This window comes from Crocuta crocuta, unplaced genomic scaffold (assembly GCF_008692635.1).
Source record: "Crocuta crocuta isolate KB4526 unplaced genomic scaffold, BGI_CrCroc_1.0 scaffold506, whole genome shotgun sequence".
NCBI classification, from domain to species: domain Eukaryota; kingdom Metazoa; phylum Chordata; class Mammalia; order Carnivora; family Hyaenidae; genus Crocuta; species Crocuta crocuta.
In genome coordinates, this window is record NW_027528991.1 from 758,244 (window position 1) to 776,584 (window position 18,341).

General features: G+C 49.8%; 1 protein-coding gene across 1 annotated transcript in view; it reads left to right on the forward strand.

Annotated features, from left to right (window-relative positions):
* The window catches only part of WDR27 (WD repeat domain 27), a 161,122-nt gene that overhangs the window by 79,123 nt on the left and 63,658 nt on the right, over window positions 1–18,341 (forward strand). The window contains 1 exon segment of the mRNA XM_077757378.1: window positions 5,447–5,545. Coding sequence (XP_077613504.1) covers window positions 5,447–5,545 — 99 coding nt within the window.

Consider the following 18,341-nt stretch of genomic DNA (forward strand, 5'->3'; position numbering starts at 1 on the left):
AGACATTGCCGGGGGGGCAGCTGGGACACAGACATTGGAGGAATCGCAGTTGTGCGGGATGAAGCGGTCTGGACCCTGCTGGAGAACATTGTGCTGGTGTAAGGGCGCCGTATGTGCCCTTGCACATGTGTCAGCAGGCGACCTCACTGCAGTCTCCAAGGGAGGTCATGTCAGACGCCAAGCCTCCCGACCAATGTTAGCGTCTAACTGTGCAACAGCGTGGAAACCACACATTCCTCCTGCCATCTTGAGGTGCAGCCCCGCTGATACCCACCGTGAGGTATTCTTGTGGAAAAAAGGTAGAGCCTGAAGTGAACTAAGTCTCCCTGGATCATTTCTGGCCCAGGGCCCACACACGGGATGGTGGGGCACGTTGAAAGATGTCACACACAGGCAGACAGATGAGTCGTGGGTGGGCCGTTCTTCTGGACTTGGACCCCATTTCATCAACAAGTCTATGGCGTGAAACAGAGGCAGGGAGTGAAGGCGTTGCTCCGAACAGTGGCGCTGGGGAGGCGTAACAGCATCACAGGGATCTGCTCTGGGTCCTGCTTGCCCGAAACAAGTGTGACCAGTGTGAGCGGCCAGGCCTCCCTTTACTTTAGGTCAGTGTGAAAGGGCAGCGCAGGTGTGTGTGCAATGTCCATATTTTTAGAGATACTTACAAAATACATGGAATGTTATCTTGGCAATTTGCTAAAAATGCTTCATACTTAATTCAGTCACTAAAACTAAAAGGGAAAAAGCAGAGAAGGAGGTACGGTAGTGGAAGCACCTCGAGCACAGTCTTGACGAGGTGTTTGCTCCATATGATGGGCTGGTTGCGCAGTTCTCTGCACTTTGGTACATTCCTGAAATCTGTCAGGATGGAGAGCCAAGCACAGGCTTTGGAGACGGAGCTAGACACAGAGGACTGGGGTCTCCTTCTGTGCGAGCCCTTCTGCTGGAAGGCGCTGTCAGGTTCTAGAGAGGCGGCTCCACCACCCGTCTCTGACCCCGCTTCCGACACCGTGCAGCAGTGCACCGTGGTGTCCCCTGTGCGGGTGAGCAGACTAGCTTCGCGGCTGCACCCCTGGGCGCCTGCCTGCACTTTCAACATGGACGGCTGCGACTGGACCGCGATGGCTGCAGCTGGGCGCTGCCAACGTTGTGGGTGATGCGTGCGCGGCTCTTTTGCCCGATCCCGGCCCCGATGTCTCACTCTATGATCACACTTTCAAAGAACGAGCTAGAGATGACTGGTCATAGGTCCCAGGATGAGAGACTGGGTTCTTGTTATTACAGACGAACCTGACGGAGATTTGCTCAGGACTGCTGAAGCCGCTGCGGCCGCCGGCCCGGGCGTGTGTCTGTCAGGAGGGTGTCCACCCATCCATCCGTGCTTGCCAGTGACCCCTCGCCGTGTTCAGTGAGGGGAAGGGGCAGGGCCAGGGTAGAGCCCATTGCTGTGTCTGCGGGACCCTGATGGAGGTCACCGAGAGGAGAGGTCGTGCGCCTGCCTCCCAACCTGAGGGAGAGGCCCGCCGTTAACGCCCAGTGTTCACCTGTTAGTGGCCACAGAGCTCCTTGTGCCCAAGTCTGGGGCTTTCACACAGAGTCTTGGCTTCTGCTGGAGGTGACGACGTTCCTGTCTTCGTGGGATTTCAGGTAGGGCTCCGTATTAAATCTTGAGCACTTTGGCCTTCTTAGAAAACTTCATAATTTTTTTTTATGAACTAAAAATTTAATGATCTAAGATAATATGCACCATCCTGAGAAACATCATTTCTGGAAATACTTTAAAAAAACAAAGTGAATGACGGTCATGTGATAGTTGACTTCCCTGGGGACAATATCACCACTACTGTGAAGCTTCAGAGAAACAGAGTTAACTTCTGTTTGCAGTTCTTTTGCCCGTTTCTTCTGTGGAGAAAATCCAGGCAAAGGGAAATGAAGGACACCTGGTAAGAATAATGTGAAACAGAAAAATGAAAGCCAACTTCATCTTCAAGGCTACAGCTCCACAGAATTAGAAAATATTCGTGACGAACTGGTCTAGCTGTGTTTGCAAAACATTGCTTTTTTCAGTAGTACACTCAGTCCCCGACAGTGTTTGTGAGTCGTCTTGAACAGTGAAGCACCTTCCACGCTCCAGAGTGAACTAGGCCACGTCCCCATCTGTGAAGAATAACTGCCACATTCTCCGGGCTCATTAGTTTAGTTTCAAAGTAAGACTGACTTCGTAGGGTTTTATTTTACGTTTCCTCTCTGTCTGAGCACGTCTTAGCCACGGCTTATTTCCCATCGAGGGGGAGAGGTGCCTTCACGAATCAAATAACTGTTACTGCATCTAATCAAAACATTGCGTTCCCCACAAGGATTGTAATGAATTGAATCACTTGCAGGTCATTCTGTGTTTTCAGCGACGGACAAGGTGCGTCTTCTCCATTTGGGCTGATTGTTGCCACCGTTTGAAAGTGCAGGTCATGACGAGTGTGCATCTAATAAAATGGCTGATGCTTGTGGCTCCAGACTGTTGTTTTCATGGTTCAAGTTTGCCATGACCAGAAAGATTCATTTCCTTTAAGAACTTTCTGGGCGAAAAGATAGGTTTCATTTAAAAGCATTTTCATGCAGAAAATGGGAGGCTGTTTCTTAAATAACCGTTGCTGATTCTTCTCTCGCAGCTTCACGGCGTCATTTATGTGCATTGTGGGATGTCACACGATGCAGTGTTCGCTCCCACTCAGAACAGGTAACAACAGGCATCTCAGGAAGGACTTTTGCAGATGCTGCTTTGAGGAGAAAGGCGCGTGGGCCTCTCGTCCCCGGGCTCTAACTCCAGAGCCGCCGCACCTGCTGGCCCGCCAGCTGCCTCGCCACCGCCCCGTTGGGGCCTCGGGCCCCCCGCCCCCCGTCAGCCCAGACACACGTTCCCTGGAGTCTTCACGTGTCAGCTGCAGCCGTCAACGTGTCCTTGACCGACCTTCGTAATGGGAGCCGGGCTACACGTCTCGTACTGAAGCTGCTTCCTCAGCGTCAGGGGCACCAGCCCGAGCCCCTCCCCTCCTGGCTCTTCCCGCTGCGTCTCAGTTCCTGACGCCTTTGCTGTCACGGCTTCCCATCCCCGGCTCCTGTGCTCGCTTCTCCCGTCACCCTTCCTGCGCACCTCTCAGCTTCTGTCGAAGTTCACGGCCCACGTCACGAGTCACCACACGTCCACGAGAAAGTGGAAGGTGCAGCACCTGGGACACTGGCCCTGTCCCTCCCGGGCCGACGCGGCTGCTGGGGTCGTCGGCCGGGCTGTGCAGACCCAGATGCGCTGCTCCCCTGCACACCTGCCTCTCGGAGCACGGACTCCCTTCCAGGGCGCTCTGGGGTTGTCCCTGGACACAGCCAGGGCAGGGAGACGTCTGCCCTCATTTCTCCCCGCAGCCTGGGGTCTAGAGAGACTCGGGCTATGTCTTCATCTTCACCTTGCGCCTCCAAGAATCCCGGTTTGCGCAGACCCACGGTTTCTCTACGGGGCACAAAGAATCGTAGGCTTAAGCTTTCCCGGCAGGTGTTGTAAAGAGCCTTGTGCAAGTCTCTGCGTGGACATTTCCCATGTGTCTCGGGCTCACGTGGAGGAGCGGCGTGGGGGCCAGGGCGGCACAGGGAACCGCGCTGGACCACTGACCGCCGTAGCGTCCGGTGTGGGCACCCGCTCGTGCCCACGGACACGGTTAGCGCGACAGGACGGGGCACAGCCGGTGGATGACGGGCGCGTGCTGGGAGAGGCGAGGGCCGCGAGGGGCTGGGCTGTGCCCTGGGGCCCTCGTCTGCAGAACGGGGCAGTGACGGTGTCTTCGGGGGCTGGACAGGGTGACACGAGGGGCTGATAGCCGCGTCGTGTGCGGTGTTTGCTGTGTCCGCTAGTCTGTGTGGTGTCAGAGGCAACGGGAGCGAATGGCCGCCTTAGGCTCCTTGTCCGCTGATCTGAAGAGCAGACGGGATGCGGGTCCTGAGCGACCCCGGTGTCCCCACGGGAGGCCGTCCTGGAGAGAGACCAGGGTAGCAGTGGGGACAGCGCCGGGCTCCCCCCCCGGGTCCTTCATGGGCAGGTGCGTCGCTGGCGGCCTCACAAAGCCGCGCACAAGTTTAGAGTCAGGAGAAGCTGTTGAGAACCTCCGTGCTGACGCTCGATGGAGGTCACTTACCGTATGTCCTGCTTTCCCAGCGCAGATATGAGCACGTCACCTGACGCGTGGCCGCTGTGGAGGGTCCTGTAGACGGCGACAGCCGCAGCGTCAGGCTCCCAGAGCGGGGCCCCTGGGCGCACGGCAGCAGCCCTTCCGGGGGCTGTTGGGAGTGCGCGCCAGCAGCTGCTTTTCACATAAGCACCGGTTTCCAGTAAGCACAGCAGGAGAAAACACACTTTAAACCTTTGCACTTCAAGGTCGATACGGTATCTGGTTGTGGACTTTATTCCAGAAGCCGCTGTTTAGCCTGTGACAGAATCATGTGGAAGTTCTAAATCTGAAGGGCTCATCTGTACATTAAAATAGACTTTTTTTGTGGAAAAAGGAATCACGTAGATGTGTTCCTTCTTCTGCGACATGGCAATTCCCTTTCATTACCAGTAGAGCCCACACAATGCTCGTGTGCATCGTGTTGCCTACACATTGGAGTGGATCTCTCCTCCCTTACACCCTCACAGCAGGATGGCATCCGGGTACCAGATTTGTGCCCCTAAAGTGAACTATTTGATGGCCTCTCTCTCTGTAAATATGTACACGTCTGTCCATCTCTTTCTGTACATATCTTTTTATATATATACGGTAATACCATCACAGAGGACGTACATTTCTATTTTTTTAAGTTTTTTTTTTAAAAGTTTGTTTATTTTTGAGAGACAGAGAGAGAGCATGAGTGGTGCAGAGGCAGAGAGAAAGGGAGACACAGAATCTGAAGCAGCTCCAGGCTCTGAGCTGTCAGCACAGAGCCCAACACGGGGCTCGAACTCCCGAACCGTGAGATCATGACCTGAGCCGAAGTCGGACGCTTAACCGACTGAGCCACCCAGGCGCCCCTGTATGTCTGTATTTTTAATCTTATGAACAGCTATAGAAAAAATTCATATTTAAATTGCTTAAATTCCAAGCTAATTTAGTAGGAAGCAAGGTGTACATGTTTTTGTTTCAAATTTATGGGAAAGACATAAAACATCACTTTTTGACTCTGTTTGGGCCTGCAGGCAGGGCTGGACTGTGGACGCATGAGGGGCTCTGAATCCTGAGACGGTAAAGTCCCGAAGGGCAGGGGGGAGGGCGGCGGGGTAACCGAGGGTGTGTCTGACCAGGTGGCGCTGGCCTGTTGGACTGGCTGCTGTGGAGTCGCTCGGCCGCAGGCGCTTCTGCTGTGCAAGACTCACGTGGGCTCCTGGCCCTTTCAACACAGAATCCCGTCTTTTCTGTCTGTCTTGCAGGCATACGTGTATGAGATGGGCTCGAGCACATTTTCTCACAGACTGGCCGGACACACGGACACCATCGCTGGCGTGGCCTTCAGCCCGTCAGTCCCCCAGGTACAGGCTCGCGTGGGCAGGCAGCTTGGGTCGTGCTTCCGGTATTGGTTGGCCGGTGTTTTGGTGACACCCTGTAATTTGTAGAGGACACGCCGGTTTTCGTCACTGGCGTGAGCACTGGTGTGAACGCTGGCCAGTGAGTCCCAGGCCAGGTGAGAAAAACGGCTTTGAAATTTCTCATAAACAGATCTGGGTCCAGGGGGAAGGCCACAAAATTTAACAAAATTGGCCTAATTAAGAGAAGAGGTGAAAATGTAATTACATCAGCTTCACATCAATCATACGGAGAAAGTGTGTGGTCCTGTATTAAACTGTGGAGGGTTTATGGGTGAAAACTGGTAAAACTGGGTACGGTGAGTATTTGGGGATGTCGTGTCAGAGAACTGCACCAGCGTGTGACTGTGCGGGTCTGGCTGGTGTGTGCGTGTGAGCCGAGGTGGGCCGCGCCTGCCCCTGCGGCACACGGCTGCCGTCGGGGCGCCCTGCACTCGCGGGCACTCTGGCTCCGGGTGACGCTGAATGTCTAGGACCAGATGCGTGAGGCCGGCCACGTCACTGAGCTCAGCGCCCCCACCCGTGCTGCCAGGGACCTCACGCGCCTTGTCCCAGCGCTAACCGTGACGCCGCCACGTGGCCCGCTGCCGGCCGCACTCCACTCGAAATGTTTTCTGCACTTGTTTCTGCATGTGGTTCACTTACCACCCCCCCCACCCCCCCGCTCGTCAGGCCACGCCGCAGGTACCGTGGGTGCCGCTCTCCTGACCAACAGCATGTGCTGCCCTTCCCCTTCTGGACCTTTTTACCGTACTTTTTGAAGGTTTGGATTCCTTTTTGGATCCTTTGACACTGCCCTGGTGAGACAGAGGAGTGGCCAGGAGGGAAGGAGAGCAGAAGATGGAAGCAGAGGTAGAGGTGAGCGAGGTGTGCGGTGCGGGCCGGCATGGTGTCCTGTCCACGGAGGTCGGGGTAGAGGCGAGCGAGGTGTGCGGCGCGGGCCGGCGTGGTGTCCTGTCCACGGAGGTCGGGGTAGAGGCGAGCGAGGTGTGCGGCGCGGGCAGGCGTGGTGTCCTGTCCACAGAGGTTGGGGTAGAGGCGAGTGAGGTGTGCGGTGCGGGCCGGCGTGGTGTCCTGTCCACGGAGGTCAATGCCAGTTCTGAAAATTCAGCATTGGCATAAAAATGCCCTTTAGCATAACTGAGTGCAGAGCTGCTCCAAGTACCTGAAAAGTTTCAGTTAGAAAAAGCTGGGTGGGTCTCTCGTCGCTGGGATGAATTTAATGCGCAGAAGCAGCAGTGGAGCCTGGAGAGAGCGGGAGGAAGAGACGCCGGCCATGCTCCTGGCGCCCATTCCTGATGCTGCCAGAGGGAGGCCGGCTGAGAAGCCCGTTTCCTGGCTGGTCACCTCAGGGAACCAGGAAGCCACACGGCACGTGAATGAACGTTCTCAGACGTTAACACGCAGCACCGCCCTTCATGTTTATAACATTGCTGTTGAATCTTGGGAATGGTGATAAAGTCATCCAGCGCTAAGTGCCTTTGCTCACAGACATTTCTCACTAAAAGTCTCGTTGACCCAAACATCTTGCATTTCTTCTGATCACGGTTACTGGAAAGATCTCTGTGAACAGTGCTTCTTCCGCAGTGAACTCAGGATATGTCAAAAAGTCTCTGTGTTCAGTACTTTGTACTGTATTTGTTTGATCTTACGACACACGTTACCCCTTCACTAACATTTCCAACACTGGAGTGAAGCTTGGAATCCTGGTTCCTGTGAAGTGTGCTCCTCTGTTTATGAGCTTGCTGGTGCCCGTTGGCCCAGCTCTCCGGCTCAAGCTTCTGTTTTGTGAGTCTGTTGAGTGGTGCATCAGGCAATAATTTGAAGCAATTTGAATAATTTGCTTGTAGAAAGAGACTCTGAGTTCTAACCATATCAACACATACCTTTTACCACGTTTACACGTTAGCATTTGAGACACGTGCTCAGGCAGAGGATGTGCCCCGGGGGCCGGGTGCAAGCCACGGGTTCAAATGTGCCACCTCAGTGGCCACAGGTCTGCGTGTCCAGGCGACGACGGGGCAGGAGAGGGGCTGTGCCGAGCACTGGGTTTGTGGCCAGCGCCTGTGAACGCCCCCTCTCCTCACGAGAGGCAAAACCGGGAGCTACCGCAGGTGGGTGACAGGTGGGAAGGGGTGTGTCCGGGCTAGCGGCGTGGGCGTGGTGGAGCCTGATTTCCCCGAACCCCTCAGACTGAGTCCAGCGGCTAAGCAGGCTGCCCCTTACTCCCCTTCTCATCATGTCTCCCCGTCTCACAAGGCCTGGGTGACTCCCCAGGACTTGAAAAGTGCTCGCACAGTTCAGCTGCTAAGCTTTAAGCTCTTGTTTTCCCTGGTTGTGTGGTCGCCTCACCCCTCCGTGGTGGCTGTAGGGGGCAGACTTGCAGGTAGAGGGGCAAACCCACAGGTGCCCCCCCCCCCCCATGCTGAGTGCTGGCTGCCCTGGAGCGTGTGGTGGGGACGGGGAGGCCTCCAGTAGTGAGTGTAGATAAGAAGTAGAGGAAGACAGGTGCTTGCATTCAGGGTCCAGTCTACACGGCCTGGTGCAGGTTGTGACTCAGAATAGGCCAGTAGGGGAGGAAGGACCAGATGTGGGAAACGTGCAGGGTGGCGTGATGACGGTCTGCTCCTCAGCCCCACAGCCCCGGGCACGGACAGAGAGGGAAGGGGTGAGAAATGGAAATCTGAGAGCCTCGTCTTTTCCTTTAAGATCATGATACTTTACAGTGGACGTTCAGCCTGTTTACAGTATCCTGGTTTATACGTCATATTCACGTGTACACGGTGTTCTCTGTGTCTGAATCTATTTTCTCAAAATAGGTCATTGAAAGTTGTACTACTGAGTAAAAGAGCAAAAACTTTAAAAGGGTTCTGATACATAACAGAAATGTTTTCAAAATGTTCCCCATTGTTTGCTTCCTTACCAGGTTAGAATATGAACACTTTCATGACCTTCATTAAGTTCATTATGAAGACACAGTACCTTATTATTTTAATTTGAACATTGTGAAGATTGTGTATTATTTTGTATGCTGTTAATTAGTTGATGGTGTTTTTCCTCATTTTTAAGTTTCTTGTTTATATCCTTCATATCTTTATCTGTGGACCCAATGTTTTGCTTGTTGATTGATCTAGCTTTTAATTTAAAATTGACATTCTGTCCTTTGTATTTACAGTGTTTTTCATAGATTTGGTTTTGCTTTTTGTTGTTTTTTCTCTTTCAAGGACAGAACTTGGATTTGTTCTAATTATTCTAGGCCTGGAAATTTTTTCCTCTTCAAAGATTTATCTTTCTGACGGAATGACAGTAGAGTCTTTAACTTATTATTGTAAGATTTACATTCCCTGCCAGACAGTGCCAACATCTGGGTCGTTTCAGAGTCTTGTTCTGTTGATGGTTATGTCTCTTGACAGTTGGTTTGCTTACCTTTCTTTCTGATGTGTTGTAATTTTTAAGGAATTCTGGCTGTGGACTGTGGGAGGACGTCCTGTGCCTGGATGAACAGGTCTCTTTTTCTGCCAGGCTGTTAGTTTGGTCACATTAGGAGCTGAGCCAAGTGCCGTTCACTTTAATTATTAAAACTATGGTTATAGTAAGGTCATTAGAATTAATTGGCATGGATCATCACACAAATAAAAGTACACAGAAAATACTGTTACTTTCTAGGAACTTTAAAATTTCTGGTATTCCTCCCAAGTCATCTTTTTTTTTTTTTAATTTTTTTTTAAGGTTTTTATTTATTTCTAGGAGAGAGAGAGAGACAGCGTGAGCAGGGAAGGGTCAGAGAGAGAGGGAGTCACAGACTGAAACAGGCTCCAGGCTCTGAGCTGGCAGTCAGCACAGAGCCCGACGCGGGGCTCAAACCCACGAACCGCGAGATCATGACCCAAGCGAAAGTCGGACGCTCGACCGACTAAGCCACCCAGGCGCCCCCTCCCAAGTCATCTTTTGTCAAACTTTCAGAAGATGTTATTCATAAAGCACATGAGGAAGAAATTTAAATCTGCATGTTTCAAATAGGCCACCTTACTTTGAGTTCTGCCGAGGAAAACTAACATCTGTATATCTGGGAAGGAGTTATTTTCCTTGTTTTTTAAATTGACTAAAAGTTTGTGATTATTTTCTCAGTATGGATTTGTAAGTTCACAAGTAAGATTGCACTACACCCTACAAATCCCCATCTGGAATAACCTGCCCTCATGAGTGGCGTGAGGTGAACTTTGCGGAGGAAGGTGAGGGGTGAGCCACGGAGAGGCTGCCCTGGTGAAAGTGTTCCACCAGATGAAGAGCCGTTTTCTTACTTTGTGTGTGTGAACAGCGTAGTTTTAATGAGCCAGTTTCCACTGGCTTCTACATATAAATTTACAAGACTTGTACCTCAGTGAACAAAGATGTTACTTGACAGGCAGGTCACATTCAGGGTCATCTCAGGGCCTGGAGCACAGTGCTGCTCACACGTGCATCCGCACTAACATCTGCAATCACGTCCATCTAGAAGAAGGGAGATGTTACTTGAAAGACTTTTTATATGTGGCGTCATTTTAAGCATTGACCAATCCCATACGTGTGTACATAACTTTAACACTTGTACCTTTTTTGTTGATTTCATAACTTTTTAAAATTGACAAAAGGGATTTGTTGAGAATGAGTAGGAATACATTCCACAAGGACCATCTTATGATTTACCACAAGGATCTCTGGACAAGCAAGTATCACGTATGCACCAGGGCCTCTGGTCTCACACTGAAGACACCGCTTCACAAAGTGGGTGCAAGATTGCACTATTTCTGACCTGTATCCCCTCTGGATGTATGGCGGTCTAGAGCCCTCATCTGGGTTGAGATTTCTGCTTTTCACTTCCATTTTAGTGCTTGCGCTTGCCCTTGTTCAATTTTTAACTCTCCAGTCAGGCTTCTGTGGAAGGCTTTGCTCCTCCCCGAAATTCTCTATGAAAGCTGCCTCCGACTTCTTCGTGGTCATGTGATCACAGGGCCAGAAGCAGCCTCAAGAGATGCACTGAGTTGCTGTGGGTGCATCATGGCCCCAACAGACTGGAAAAGTGCATGAGAGGGAAACGGCGTTCAGTCAGGTGGGGGACTTGGAAGGGGCCGCAGGAAATCAGGTGTGAGCGTGAGTTACCCGGTGGAAAGACGTCACACGTTTCCTCGGGAACCTGGGAGGTCAGTGGCCTGTCAGGAGAGCTAAGCACCCGCCAAGTCCAGCCAAGACGAGGAAGAAACAGGCTGCCTGCACGGGAGGCAGAAGAAACAGAAGTAGGAACAGGGCCTCAGGGCCACACTCCGCCATCGAGAGACCTCCGCCGTCCGCGCTGGCTCTCCTGGGACGGAGCCACAGGCGGCTCTGCTGGTTGGAAGCGACACAGACGCGAGGAGCCCCAAGTCACGGCGCTAACAGTTTTTCCTGAATTTAGGAATCATCTGAGAACAATTAATATTTTAGGTGTTTGTAATGTTCTAAGGATTTTGATATAGTAAAATACCTGATTCCAACTTGAAATATGAATTGATTTTTATTTGTAACTTTTTAGTTGAGAAAAACGAGAAAATTCTCTTTGTGAGCAGCATTTGAACGGTTTATTTATTATTTATTTGTTTTTAAAGTTCATTTATTTTATTTTGGGAGAGAGAGCGAGTACAAGAGGGGGAGGGGCAGAGAGAGAGGGAAAGAGAGTCCCAAGCAGGCTCTGCAGGGCTGGACTCACGAACCGGGAGATCATGATCTGAGCTGAAATCCAGAGTCGGACGCTTAACTGACAGCCACCCAGGCGCCCCTAATTTTTTCATTTAAAGTCGTCAAGAAAATATAACACATTTGAAATGAATCTTGACAATTTTAGAATAATTTAAATTGTAAAGTTAATTCGTTGCCTAAGGGGTTTTAATCTGTTAATCATGAGTAGATTTAAGATAAAAGCCACTTTGTATGTGATTGTTAAAATTTACTAGATTTCTAAATGTAATAAATAAGATATTAAACTGAACTAGAAGCTTAAGGAAACGAGGTTTTAAAATTTGAATCTCTATGTGGCACCTGGGTGGCTCAGTGGGGTAAGTGTCCCACTTTGGCTCAGGTCATGATCTCATGGTTTGTGAGTTCAAGCCTTGCATCGGGCTCTGTGCTGACAGCTCAGAGCCTGCTTGGGATTTTCTGTCTCTCCCTCTCTCTGCCCCTCCCCTGCTTGCTCTATCTCTCTCTCTCAAAAAAATTTTAAAAAATTGAATCTTTAATAAATTGAGTTCTAATTTTTTAAAAAATGAAAAGGCACCACAAGTCTCCAGCATTTTCTCCCGCACAAAGCCATCTGTGGGTGCGGGGCTGCCAGAGCTGCACCTGCCCCGTGCTCTTGAGGGGGGTATGCACGGCTGGTCCTTTGTTGTCGGCGGCTGTGCGCGGCGTGCGGGCCAGGTGGGTGCGGAGCCCAGGGCTGCAGTGAGCAGGACCCCACGGCCCCACGTCGGCCACAGGCTCTGTCCGTTTGACGGTGACACCATGCCAGCCCCTGTGGTTTGCGCTGCTTCTGGCGCCGCGTTCCACACGGAGAAGCGTTACGTGCGTGGGGCACGCAGTGGAAGGAGCTTTGAAACCTACATAAAGCAGCCTGGCCGCCGCCGGCCGCGGACGGGTGTGCGAAGCGTGAGGAAGTGTGAGGCGCCGCCCCACCGCCACCTCCCCTCAGGAGTGCGCTCCACCTGGACCTGTTTCTTGGGGAAGGAAACTGGTGGCTTTAAGGTACATGTTGACTCGTGTTATGGGAACGAGCTGGGAGAGGCCCCTGTGGCTTCTGACCTGCTTTCCCGCGGCCAGATCCCGACCGACCCCAGTAGATTCTAGCCGTGGCTGCCATCTTGTTCCGTCCCCGTCCTCACACCTGGTGTGCCGGCCTCTCTTGGAACAGCGCAGCCCGCTGCTTGGACTTCTCTTTTTCAAGCTACTTCCTTTACCCTTGGAGCCGCGGTGTTGGCCTGGGAACCGGCCCTTGGAGCCCCTAAAAAGCTGCCCAGTGTCCTGATGTTTCTAAGCCGTGCAGCTGAGCAGGGGTGGGGGCATCTCCTCCCACCGCTCCCCCCGCTCCGCCCCGCACGTGGCTCGTGAGGACCCAGACTCGTTTCTCAGCCTAACTGCTTTAGTCTCAGATTTTTGCGAGGGGGTGTCTGTGGCTAGTGCTTGTGATACGGTTCTCGTCTGTCTGGTGGGGGAGGGTCAGCCCCACTCAGGGCTCCTCCGACGGTTCTGGTTCAACCTGGAAAGCCCCATAAGGAGACGTATTTGGGGGAACAGGAGGCCACCTCCTGTGATCGAAGGTCCACACTGTTTTCAGTGCACATTTGTGCAGCTGTCCCCGCAGGCACAGACACGGGTGGCGGTGGTGCCAAATTCAGCTCATTTACGTTCTGAATTCTCTAAACGGAAACCCAGTTATCCCTTTTTAGAAAGCATTTCTCCAATTTGACTTTGCTCCTTAGATAGGACTTTACAGAGAGGAGAGATCAGTGAGGAAGCAGATGGCCCACCTGACAGAGTGCTCATCCGCTTGCTTGTGTGGGAGGAGCCCGCTTACGTTGATCTAATAGTCACAGCGAAAGTGATTATTGTCTCTGCTTCCCGTGGGGGAAAGTCGGCCCGGAGACGTCACCCAGAGTGTGCACTGCCACACCGTGCGCTAAGTTATGTGCCGCACGTGGTAAAAGTCGGGGCCGGACTCTGGAGGCCGCACTGCTTTCTTAACGCACCTTTATCTGTGCACAGGCCCCAGGCCGAGACGCACAGCTTCCTCTTGGACCCGTGGTCGGTGCGGCGGCCGATGGAGGAACGCGCTGATGCAGCCCGCCGCCACTCCCCGCCAGGGGTTTCAGGGACCTCCCTTCTCCGCCCCATCACCGGTACCCAACCACGTGAAGGACAGTCTCTTCCATTGTACTTTCAAGATGCTTTTGTGGATTGACATGAAAAGGTCTTTTTTGGATGTGACTTGAGAGAATTTTGAATTTCAGGTGAGGGCAATAATCAGAAGACGGCCTGTGTTTTTTGCACAGTTTAGGAATGCTCATTTTTCCTATCAGTTTTGATGTAGAGAAGAGTGAGAACCTGCGATGTGGAGTTCTTCCTTCCCGTGGCCATTAGAGAAAGTCTGCAGAGGCAGGAGGCTTGCTGTGACCGATGGAAGTGACAAATCTAACTTCATCTTTCTCACAGGACATGTCCCAGGCCTGCCTGAGTCCCATGGGTGACAGTGACTGAGGGTGGGGTGCCGTGTGCTCCCCTCCATGTGCACCCCTCCACCCCCCGTTTAGTTCAAGACACTTTCCAGCTTCTCCTTGGACTTCCTTGCTGGCCCGCGGTTCTCCGCGCGTGCTGCTCTGTGTCCAGGTATCTGGGGACTTGCCTGCCATCTTTCTTTATTGGTCTCCACTTTGACAACATGTGGATGGAGAACATACGTGGTGTGACCTGAGGCCACGAACTTGGTTTCATGGTCCGTGTCTGCTGTTGGGAGAAGATGGCGCTGCGGACAGGACATCCGCGTGGCCGGGGGGCCGCCGTGTGTGTCTCACGTCCTGTGTCCTTGCTGACTATGTCTTCATCAGCCAGTAAGACTGGTATTCACGTCTCTGTCTAGAACTTCTTCCTCCCTCTGACGCCAGCAATCGTCGTTTGAATGTTTTGAAGCTCCTTTGTTAGGTTAGGATTATCACTCTCGGGAAACAGTCTCTTTCTTTATTTGGTTTGAAATACACTTTGGTGTAAAGACAGCCACGCCAGCTCTCTACTGACTAGTGTTAGGAGACTATTTCTCTATTCTTGTCTTCTAACCTGTGTGGGTCTCTTATTTGAAGTGCCTTTTTTCTTTTTTTATAATTTATTTATCTTTTAATTTACATCCAAGTTAGTTAGTTAGCAACAATTTTTTCAGGAGTAGATTCCTTAATGCCCCTACCTATTTAGTCCATCCCCTCTCCCACAGCGCCTCCAGCAACACTCAGTTTGTTCTCTGTATTTAAGAGTCTCTTATGTTTTATCCCCCTCCCTGTTTTTATATTATTTTTGCTTCCCTTCCCCCATGTTCATCTGTTTCCTATTGTAAAGTCCTCATATGAGTGAAGTCATATGATATTTGTCTGTCTCTAATTTCACTTCGCATAATACTCTCCAGTTCCATCCAAGTAGTTGCAAATGCCAAGATTTCATTCTTTTTGATTGCCAAGTAATACTCCATTGTATCTATATACCACATTTTCTTTATTCATTCATCCATCGATGGACATTTGGGCTCTTTCCATACTTTGGCTATTGTCGATAGCGCTGCTATAAACACTGAGGAGCATGTGTCCCTTCGAATCAGCACACCTGTATCCCTTGGATAAATACCTAGTAGTACAATTCCTGGGTCATAGGGTAGTCCTATTTTTCATTCTTTGAGAAACCTCCATACTGTTTTCCAGAGTCGCTGCACCAGTGTGCATTCCCACCAGCAGTGCCAAGAGATCCTCTCTCTCCGCATCCTCGCCAACATCTGTTGTTACCTGAGTTGTTAATGTCAGCCATGCTGAGAGGTGTGAGGTGGTATCTCATTGTGCTTTTGATCTGTATTTCCCAGATGATGAGTGATGTTGAACATTGTTTCATGTGTCTGTGGCCATCTGGATGTCTTCTTTAGAGAAGTGTCTATTCATGTCTTTTGCCCATTTCTTCACTGGATTATTTGCTTTTTGGGTGTTGAGTTTGATTAGTTCTTTACAGATTTTGTATACTAACCCTTTATCTGATATGTCATTTTCAAATATCTTCTCCCATTCTGTCGGTTGCATTTTAGTTTTGGTGATTGTTTTCTTCATTGTACAGACACTTTTTACCTTGATGAAGTCCCAATAGTTCATTTTTGCTTTTGTTTCCCTTGCCTCTGGAGACGTGTTGAGTAAGAAGTTGCTGCAGCCGAGATCAGAGAGGTTTTTGCCTGCTTTCTCCTCTAGGATTATGATGGTTTCCTGTCTTACATTTAGATGTTTCATCCATTTTGAGTTTGTTTTTGTGTCTGGTGTCAGAAAGTGGTCCAGGTTCGTTCTTCTGCATGTCACTGTCCAGTTTTCCCAGCACCATTTGTTGAAGAGACCATCTTTATTCCATTAGAAATTCATTCTTGCTTTGTCAAAGAATAGCTGGCCATATGTTTGTGGGTCTATTTCTGGGTTCTCTATTCTGTTCCATCGATCTGTGTGTCTGTTTTTGTGCCAGTACTATACTGTCTTGATGATTATAGCTTTGTAATACATCTTGAAGTCTGCGATTGTGATGCCTCACGCTTTGCTTTTGTTTTCAGGATTGCTTTGGCCATTCGGGGTCTTTTCTGGTTCCATACAAATTTTAGGATTGCTCTAGCTCTGTGAAGAATGCTGGTGTTATCTTGATAGAGATTGCTGACCTCCATTTCTTATAGGCGGTATTTAGTTTTGTTTTACTCTTAACCAATTTGACTATCTCTGCCTTTCAGTCAGTGTTTAGATAAGTCCATTTGTTAAGATTATTATTAGATCATGTTTAAGCCTATCATCTTGCTTCACCTTTTTTATATTTGCCCATTTGGTACTCAGTTCCTTTTCCCTGCCTCCTTTTGGCTCAATTAGATACTTTTTGTACATCTACTTCTTCACTTTTTCTGGCTTTTGTGTGTAACCCCTTGTTTTGTTAATTCAAGATTGCTGTGTGGTTTATACATACAGTAAAACTGTGGTTTGCGAGCATAATTTGTTCCGGAAACATGCCTGTAATTAAAAGCACTTGCATATCAAAGCGAATATCCCCATAAGAAATAATGGAAACTCAGATGATTCACTCCACAACCCAAAAATATTCATATAAAAATGATTAAAATACTGTAATACAATACAAAATAATAAGAAAATATAAAATATAAAGAAAAATAAACAAATTAACCTGCACTTACCTTTGAAAACCTTTGTGGCTGGTGTGAGGGAGGGCAGAGGAGGAGGTTTATGGTGTAGGATGACTTGCACTGTCACTAACGGGATCTCTGCTGTCTGTTGGCTTCGTGGACTCTTTTCCTTTGGTGCAGCTTTAATAGGGAACCTGTCCGGTGACACTTGATTTTGTCTCCTTTTGAAGATTTCATGGAAATGGGACATTGCGTTGTCGTTAAGCAGATCGATCACCTACACTGCTACAGCCTTATTCAGGTGGTGCTTTTCTACCACATTTTGCCCTGTTTCCCACAGTTTACACATCGCCCTGATCTCATGTGAAGTGAGGAATTTCTCCGCCTTTTTCTCCTCCTCTGCAGATGAGATGCAGACATAGACTTCTTATAAAATCTTGCCATTTCGGCCACTCAAATACCGCGTTCATAATTCTCGATGATTTCCTTCTTAACTTCCACTGTAATCATCGCCTTTCTTTTCAACTTTTTTCTGCATGGAGGTCATTGTATACTCACACAGATGTCGACTACAGTATTAATAAACTCTTGTCATATACTATATTTACTGTACCTGGCAATCAGACAGCAGAGGAAAGGGTCTATGTCTGCAGGCGGCCTCACCTAGAATGAAGGAGAGCATTCCTAAGCTCCTCTTGGATGGAAAAGCAAAGGACTGTCCACAAGTGCTTTGAGTGGCATCAAATACACTAGTGCCAGTTGTGGGCACCTTCCAACATTCTGAAAAATCACTGATTTCTGACAAACACCGTGGCCTGAGACAGAGCATCCGAGCATGGGGGACGATCACCCACAATCCCACAGCAACACAGAGAGAGAACCATCGGCTAGGTTGTGATCATGTGACATTTGATGTCGTGTGCTACTTGTATTGCAAGACATAGCTTGTTTATCAAGTTAAAGTTTATTAGAAACGTTTGCCCATCTTGTGGAACACTCGCAGAGCAAGTCACTCGCAATCCACGGTTCTAGTGCACGTCCTTCATTGGGACCGTGGGCCTCCATTGTCACTTGCCGCAGCTGCCGTGTGGGAACCTTACGACAGTAAGCATCCGTTTCTCCGCTCTAGTCTTCACACTGTCTGTGTAACACATTTTATTTTCCAATGTGTTATAAACTCCATGTGTTGCTATTAATTTTGTTTCAGCAGTTATCTCCTGAAGAGATTTAAATAATAATGATGAATCCTATATATTTGCCGTGATTCCAGATTTAACATTTTGAGCCTTGGTTTTATCTGTAAAATTAGGTTGTTGAATTTTACAACCTCTGTGATTCTTGAATTGCTTTCTTCTCCACTGAGAGGATTGGGATGTTGTGGGATCTGAGCGCACATGTGGTGGATTTTGGGGCTCGGTAGACAGTCTTTATCTTATGTTGTACAAAGTGTGCATATATGAGACGTGTGCACGGGCGTGACCCAGTACCGCATGAAGCAGGCTTCGTGACCCTCGTGTGCACTGGGTGGGTGCCAGAGGACCCAGGGTGCGCTGGCCAAGGCCGTGGGCACAGCGGGTGCCAAGCCCGTCTTTCCTGGACTCAAACCAGCCATCAACTCATTTTCCTCTTGCCTCTGATGCCAGCACGCTCTGCCACCAGGTCACACGCCAGCCTCCCTGCACGTGGCTGTAGTGGGTTTGTTTAGAATTTTCTTTCTTGGCCACACACCCAAGCCTAATTTTTACAAGGAGCCAAAAAAAAAAAAAAAAAGCTTGAGTTTAATTTAAACATTTACATATACTTAACAGGTCAGTATTCCAAGTGCTTTATTTA